Genomic DNA, 8,008 nt, shown 5'->3' with positions numbered 1-8,008 from the left:
GAAACACCGGGGTTTAATTGAGCGGACAGCTATCCCCATGAGGGGATTTTAACTGAATTTGATAAAAAAAAGTGTATTAGATTAAAATCGCTAACTCTACCTCTAACTTCCTATTTAACGTCCTTCTCTGAGAAGACAGTTAAGGTAGCGCTAAATGTTTCTGCTCTGCCAGCTGGTTCAACTTACATTAGGCCTACCTATCACTTGTTACCTTTGAGCACGAATGTTAGTTTATCTGTCAAACTTTAATTTAGTTACAACACAACCTTGAATGTGCAACAGGGTCAGGGTTAGGATGGCAGGATACTCTCAGAGAGCAGAACACAGTAAAGAAAGGAAGAAAAAAAAAAAAGGACTAAAGGAGGTGTTTTCTCAAGTCCAGTTTCCTTCCAGCCCCGCTGCTCCAGGGTGGAGGAAGGTGGATAAAATATCTGACAAATAGCTAAATGAAGAAATAGCCAGAGGGGTTGTATTTCTGTCACAATGTTTATGCACAGTTTGCTACTAGAGACAGTAAAGAAACTCCCCTTCTAGCACTACAGGTTAGTGAGTCAAACAATGATCAGCCTATTGGCAAACTGCACATAGATCAATTTAAGTGTCAATGCTGAGAAGATGCAGCAGAAAATAGAATAATTTGACTGGAACACTGCATCCTTTGTGATGGGATGAAGATATAAATGTGAAGATAAAAAGGTAAGTGGAATATAAACATTCATGTGGTTTTCAAATGTAAGTGGGTTATGAGAGTAGCATTTATGTTTCTTGATATTAGGTTGTATGCAGCCACACTGTGAAGTAAAAACCCTAGTGTTTAGAAACTGCAGTAAGAAAATCAGCCATGTTTAGACCACTGAACAGAAAGTGTTGTTGCTGTAAAGGTAAAGAAAAGAAAAGAAAAGATTCAATGGGCAACAAAGCTTGCTAGGTCATTTAATATGTTTTTCTGCTGACTGAAACTAGTCTAGTCAGATCTAACTTGACTTGAATACTTACAGTAGATGATTGACTGATCAGAAAAGAAGGTGGCCTCTTTGAGCAGCACTCTGCACTGTGGCTCCAACCGCTTTCGGTTCACGTCCAGCTTCAGTAAATTGAGTTTGCCAGCTACCTCTCATGTGATAATGGTGTCTTTTTAATTATGTGCTTGCAGTTGCTTTGGATGTGGAATCTGGAAGAAAATCCTGCTTTTTGGATGGCGAGAGTCCTGAGAAGGGTTGGTGAGTTTTCTCTCTGATTTTCACTGACTGAATGACCCTGTCATTGAGTACAGATTTGGTAGCTTTTTTAAATTTTTCCATTCATTCACAATAACACATTTGTAGAGAGACACACAAATAGCTCTCTGTGGCGACTGAGTGACACTGAGCAACTGCCACAGCGAGAGAGTCAATGTTTAACACAGCTGCTGACATCAGTTTTACAAACCATGCACCGCGGCAGGAATCATTGATCTCCGGGATAAAACAAGACCTTGTAATGCTGGCAGAGTCAACATCAGAGTGGCTTTAATTGTCTATTTATCCCTGTGCATTATAACACATTGCACTAGGGCAGTACCTTATGTACGGAGTAGACAGTGTTGTGTGCATGGACGGATTATGAGAATATGGACCCCCCCCCTCCACATGTCAGAGAGACAAAATGACAACACATGACTCTGCCTCTTTTATGGCCATTTTGTGCCCCTTTGTGGTCAATTTACATCCTTTCTTTGTAGTTGCTTTTCATCTCTCTCTCTGTGATTCTCCTGTGGTGGTTTTGCATCTCGTCATAGTTGTTTTGCCTCTCTTTAGGATGGTTTTGCATCTCTTTGTGTTCAATTTTATTTGTATGTATATGTATATATATATATATATACACACATTTGAACAGAGACATGTAATAACTGTGTGTGCTATATAAAATTATATTGCATGAACGTGTTCAAAATGTACAGTATTTTGGAAATATACGAAAAAACATTATTTTGTCATCTACTGCTTTGGTTTGACACAGTCTACCCATGGATTCTTTTCCCTCTTAGAGGTCTATCCAGAGCCCTGGAAACCTAACACTTCTGTTACCTAGACTCCAGGGCTGAGAAACAATGTCCCAAAGGGGGTGTTCAGCTTGCAAGCCCGAGTTTCATTACTTGGCCATATCTTTTTCCCATGGTGTCTCTGTTCTGACTCAAATGCTTCTTCAGCACAGTTCACAAAGGCAAGCCGTATACACTCAAGAGTTGCACAATGTGCTGCTGCAATCAAACTGAAACTATGTCATGTTTTTGGCCTGTGTTTATGATACTATGGGTGCTCTTTCAACCAGATATGCAGCTCACATGTTTGTAATATAGCTGTCAGGCAGTAGTTTCAACAATATAATTAATGTGAAGCCAAGGGGGAATAAGGCAGCCATTGATCAGAGAAAAAGCTTCCTGAGGACAGGGGTTTTTAAGGGGGGGGGATTGAAGAGAAGCTTTTGTGTAACACGCTGTAATGTGTCTGTGATGACTCCACCAGTAGCAGAAGTTGTTCTTGTTTTCTAGATTGGCGTTGTCGCTCCATTTAAGAGGAAATCGAACATGTTTCTGTGGGATAACTTCGGCTGGGGTGTGTATCTTAGCTCCGCAGCTGGCGTAACAGAGATCGGTTCTGTTGTTACTCTGATCTAAAGACGGTCTGATCTGGAGTGGTGTTCCCGGACTTTGGCCGGTATGTTGATGAAGTGCGGTGGTCCTCATGCTCACACTGGGTCAAGGAAGGCAGCAGAACAATGGGGCATAGATAAGATGAATGGGCACGCTTCATTAGTTTTATGAAAAAAAAGACATTTTCTACCAACATCTGTATCTGTACATTAGTGATTTATTAGCTGAACAATATCAGCTCCTCAGTGACATGATGAATTCCTTACAAACAATTCAAGGTAAGTAACAGGCTATTCACTTTTGAGTGGAAATAAAATAGAATAAAAACTATATTTATTTTTATAGTAAGCCATGACAGACTGAAACTTCATGGCAGAGCAAACAATTCTTAGTAGGATTAGACAGAGTAATGCTGTCTTTCTCTCCTTTTGTTAATGTTGGGGATGCGATTGTCTTGTTTGAATCAACTTTATTGCAGTTGTCAATAAGCAAAATTGTCTGTGGGCCCCATGCTTACGTTCGGTGTTTCATGTTTAACTGCCCCCTCTGGTGCGATAACCCAGTGAAACACTTGGGTGTGGTTGAGAAGTGTGCTTTATTGCACCTGTGACCACACTCAACAGCGATATCAGAGGCTCCTAGAGTACACCTGTACATCACTGCAGCATGATGACAGGTTAAACCACTGGAGGAATCTTTGCATAGAGACATTCACAGCTTGTCTTAGAGTGAGTAGGTTCACCCTTTAAAATCTGATTGGACTGTGCACCATTTCCTGAATAAATGTTAATGAAGACAAATCAGTGGCCTACTTTTTATATTACAACCGTCCCTATGCTCTGTGAGGACAAGTGCGTTTTCGCAAATTAATTTGATTAACTGCTGCCATAACGCCCTCATTAGTGTAACTGCTGATGTTAAATAAAATGGTGATTATGGCTGCTAAGGTGCCTCTTAAAGTGTCGCCTTGTTTTTCTCAGCAGAGCTATCAGCTGATACACGTGTAGTTGTTTTTTTTCCCACATGTGCAGTTTTTTATTTAGCTGCACTCTACAAAGTGCAGCTGACATCAGTTTGGCATGATCACATTAAAAAGAGAAATGGGGAGCAGGAGGGATGGACTCATCAAAGTTAATCATTTGTCAGTGTCACAATGACAGTCAAGTCTAGGTAGCGCTGGGTCAGTAGCGTTCCTGTAAGCACTGGATACACAGCCTGCGCGTGGGTGAGTATCCCTGCAGTGATACTTCTCACTCAGTCTGGGAAACAATGTGGACAGAGGAGATTTTGGCTTTTATTTTTAACTTCCTCCTCTGTTCCATGGTTTGCTGGAATTGTACCAAGCAAATATCTTGGCTGTTAAAGGTGTGCAGACACTTCTTCCTCTTTCGACTGTTGTAATGGAAAGCTGTTTGCAAGATTGTTTAAAACATTTTTAAATGTATTTCGTGTGAGTTAGTGGAGCATAATGGTGAATTAACTGTCAACACGACTGCATTGTGTAACTATGGGATGAGTGGATGTTGTTTACCTTTAGGATAATACTAGAGAGAAGTAGATACAGTAATAAGGTGATATATGGCTCATCAATGTTAATCATTATAATTAGTACCTACAACCATGTGTGATATTTGTGGTAGCATAAAGCTGAGGTACAGTATATCGTGGGGCTGGTTAATATTTTCATATCATAGTGGGATTATATTGTATCATCATGTTATATGATTTTATGATTTTACAAGTTTCGATTGTCCAGTAATTAATCAACATGCATTGCAGAAGAGTTTGATCTCTTGCAGTGCAAAGCTGCTGACTGCAGTGAACTGCTTTGGACATCAGTTTGATTATTTGACTGTGTATGTGATTTTATATTTATATCATGATCTATAACATTATCAGAAAATAACCATGATCAAATCATCATAATGACTTCAACCATTTGTCTCAGTCCTTGTATGTTTACATACAAGAAGGATTTGAGTTATAGTTGGAAAAATGTAATTTTTGGTAATCATTTTAAAGTAACCAGCCTCCATCATCAGACAGGAGCAATAACTAAGATTTAGTTGGTGTCTAGTGTTGTATTGATGCATTTTGTGTTGTCTTGATAGATCTGTAAATCACTTTTAGTGAGTGATGGATATTTTCCGTCTTGTGTTTGGTGTTTTATTGGTGGGATGACCCATGCTGTTGACATGGAAATCCCATGGGTTGTGCTGTTGAAGCACAACTTGAACTTGAGTCTTAAAGAGGCTTTAAAAAGTTTAAATGTGGACAGTTGGGTTATTCTGCAGCGCTGGTTTGAGACATTTTGATGCTTTGTTTTTGCTGTGACTCCAAGGAGACTAAACTCTCCCTAAAGAGCATGCTTCAGATTTTTCAAAGCCAGCTTTTAAAAGCTAGATACGGTAGATGTTTCAAGGACATATTCCTTTAAGGAGGTGACTAAATACTGAAGTGATACAGTATTTGAGAGTTATGTTGTGCAGAGTCCTACACTCACTATTGTCGGAATGATAAATTACACGGAGAGGAATAAATTATTCAATTATTCAATAATTTGTTGAGCTCAACCCACAAATGACTTGGAAATAGCCTTTAGATCAATTTGTTTCTGTGTATTTGTTTCTCTGCTCCAGCCTCAGAGTGTCTGGCACAGTAAACAAGTCACACTGTGTGTATTCCCAGTGTGAGGCTGGGGACTCCGAAACCTTTGCATATAGAGGTTATCTTTAAAGCTACATTAGGGTCATGGTCTGATCACAGACATGAGAGGGGGGTATCCTAAAGTCAATATCCAGGCTTCCTGACAATCAGTGAACTCAGCTCTGCATGTTAGACAAACAAGCTCAGTGCAGCTCACTCCTCTGACATGAATCAGCATCTTTTTTTTTCTGCTGCAGGTAGTGAATACAAATACAGTGACTTTGAAGCACAACCAATTTTTTTAGGCTAATCATGTATTTAGTCTCATTCCTCATAAAATAGTTAGAGTATTGGATTTTTATTGCACCAGTGTGTGTGGTGCAGGTGTATATACAATCTTAAATATTACTAAAAACAGATTTAAAGAATTGGAGCCAGAGAGTTCTCTCTGTAGTGATTTGAGTTTTCAAAGTTAAGGATGAACTTTCATGCTATTAAATTATTTAAATATTAAATTTGTCCATAGAGCTGTAATAGTGATTAGTATTTTTGGCCAGATTAGGTCTTTATTTGATTGGACCAGTAGAAACAGACAGAGAAAAGAAGGGACATGCAGCAAATGGTCTGGCTGGCTGGGAGTGGAACCGGGGACTCGCTGCTCAGGGTATATGAGCTCATGTGGTATGTGCCTTTACTATTTGGCTATCAGCTTGTGATTAGCTTTTTTTAAATAGTTTTTTTGTGTTTTTAAAGTACTGAAACTGTGGTTTTACAGAAGTGTAGGCTGATATAAACCCATAATGCCCTCAATATACACCATGAAAATAAAAATAGTCAAATATGGACCGGAATTAAAGTAAATGGCATTTAGCACTTTAACAACTTGAGCATCCAGATTAGTGAGTTACTAACTTAAAACAAAAGTAGTGGTTTTATCAAATAATTGAAGAAAGGGAGGGTTAGAATAGAACTTTTTGATCTGTCTCGTGTCTTATTATGAATTCACTCCACAGCTGTGATTTTTAATCCTGCTTGGCGGGACTCCTGGTGTCCTGCTGGTTTTCATTCGAGTCATCCAGTCAAGAGACTCATTTACAAATTGCAAGCAGACTGAATGCTGTTAAATGTAATTATGTGTGTGGTAGGAGAGGGAATCAGCAGTACTGCAGTAGGAGACACTGACTCCTATCAGTTCTATGGAAAATTCTTACTTCTGGATCTTGTCTTGTTTGTTTACAATCAAAGCCAAAACCAACATATAAAAAGTATGGGTGTTAAGAATTGACTTGTAGCTTGATATACATGTGACAGTTCAATGCCCTGCACCAGCTGTGTTTGGTAGAAGCTCTGCCTATGGTATACATTCACAATTGTTTTGAGACACCCAGTATTCTTTCAGTTTCCGACAGTTTTTCTCCAGTCCAGTGTTTTTGAGTGTTACTGTTCTCATAACCACTAGGTGGTAGTCTTTTCTTTGCTATATTTGCTTTTACACTTGGCCACCATGGTGGATTCCTATACTGTGGTGCAGTACAAATCCAGATCATTGTGTTTGTTTCTGTTGTTGAAAAACTGTTTAAAAATGCAATATTTCAAAGTGTAGTAAAGATACTGCTGGTAAGACTTCACTTAAAAGATTGTGCATGTTTGCAAACTGATTTGACTGTGTTGCTTTTGGCACTTGAAGTGTACTTTTTTTACTTCCTAAACTTGTGACCCCCTGTAATCCTGTCTTTACTTGTGCTAGTGTGCCTATTGCATGCCAGCACCGAGAGGCACTGTCGTTTCCTTTTCAGCAGATGATTCACGCAGTAGTTTTCACTTCCCTCTTATTGTTGTGAAATGTGTCATGGTATACTATGGGTATTCTGTATGAACTAGATTTCTATAATGATCTTCTCATTTAAGGTTGCTGAAACTTTAAGATGGACAAACCACAGAAGGACAGTCCGGTTGACAACAAGATGACCGACTCTGGGAAGAAAAAGGTTAGTTTGATGGAGTCACTGACAACACAACAGCCATCCGTCTTTTCAGTTGAACAAATGACAATAGCTTTTGTGATGTGTAAAAATGTGATCAGTTTGACTATGTAAGTCACAACTGTCTGACATGTCATTGTTATTTGCCTCTTATGTCATAGATTAACCTGATCAGATGATAGTACTATATAGACAGGATGTATTTGTGACGACACTGCACTTTCACTGCAGATTTCTTTGCTCTATTAAGTCCTGCTGCTGCTCTGACCTGGTGCTGAAACAGAGGCCCTCTCAGCTGTTTGAATCTGTGCTAAAATCACATCAAATTTGGATTCAAGAAGTATAAAGAAATAAAACTAATAAGGAACAAAACTGTAAAAGACCTCAGTGAAACTTGATTTTTGCTTTTGTAGTTATTTTTACTCTTTGTTTATAGTGACATGTGAGATGCGGAGGCCTAGAGGGGCATTTTATATTGTTGCAGTCTTATACTAAGATAAAAAATCCCTCATCAATCTACACTCAGTATGTCAAAGTGAAAACTGAATTTTTTTGACATAAGTATTCAGACCCTTTGCTGTGGCACTTGAAATTTAGCTGAGGTTCCTCCCATTTCTCTTGATCATCTTTGAGATGTTTCTACACCAGAGACAGGATTGTGTTCAGGCGAAGGCTACAAACACATTCTGCTGTATTGAAGGTTCAAAAGCATAGTAGTCACCATAATTCCTAAATGTAAAAGGAAAAC

At 38.9% G+C, this 8,008-nt stretch overlaps 1 protein-coding gene across 6 annotated transcripts in view; it reads left to right on the top strand.

Moving 5' to 3' along the window:
- Positions 1 to 611: 611 nt before the first annotated feature.
- slc2a9 (solute carrier family 2 member 9) overlaps positions 612 to 8,008 on the top strand; it is a 106,700-nt gene continuing 99,303 nt past the window's right edge. For 3 of the 6 annotated variants that reach the window (XM_022745199.1, XM_022745200.1, XM_022745195.1), the window contains exons 1-2: positions 1,070 to 1,220; positions 7,187 to 7,266. In XM_022745199.1, the coding sequence (XP_022600920.1) occupies positions 7,204 to 7,266 (63 nt within the window). In that variant the 5' untranslated portion in view covers positions 1,070 to 1,220; positions 7,187 to 7,203. Of the gene's footprint in view, positions 697 to 1,069; positions 1,221 to 3,834; positions 3,858 to 7,186; positions 7,267 to 8,008 lie in introns of those variants that run through there. The other 3 variants (XM_022745196.1, XM_022745197.1, XM_022745198.1) reach the window with 3 other exon arrangements.

This window comes from Seriola dumerili, unplaced genomic scaffold, assembly GCF_002260705.1.
Source record: "Seriola dumerili isolate Sdu_G_001 unplaced genomic scaffold, Sdu_1.0 BDQW01000088.1, whole genome shotgun sequence".
Lineage (NCBI taxonomy): Eukaryota > Metazoa > Chordata > Actinopteri > Carangiformes > Carangidae > Seriola > Seriola dumerili.
The sequence above is the reverse complement of the archived record's forward strand: the minus strand, read 5'-3'. Positions and strand labels throughout refer to the sequence as shown.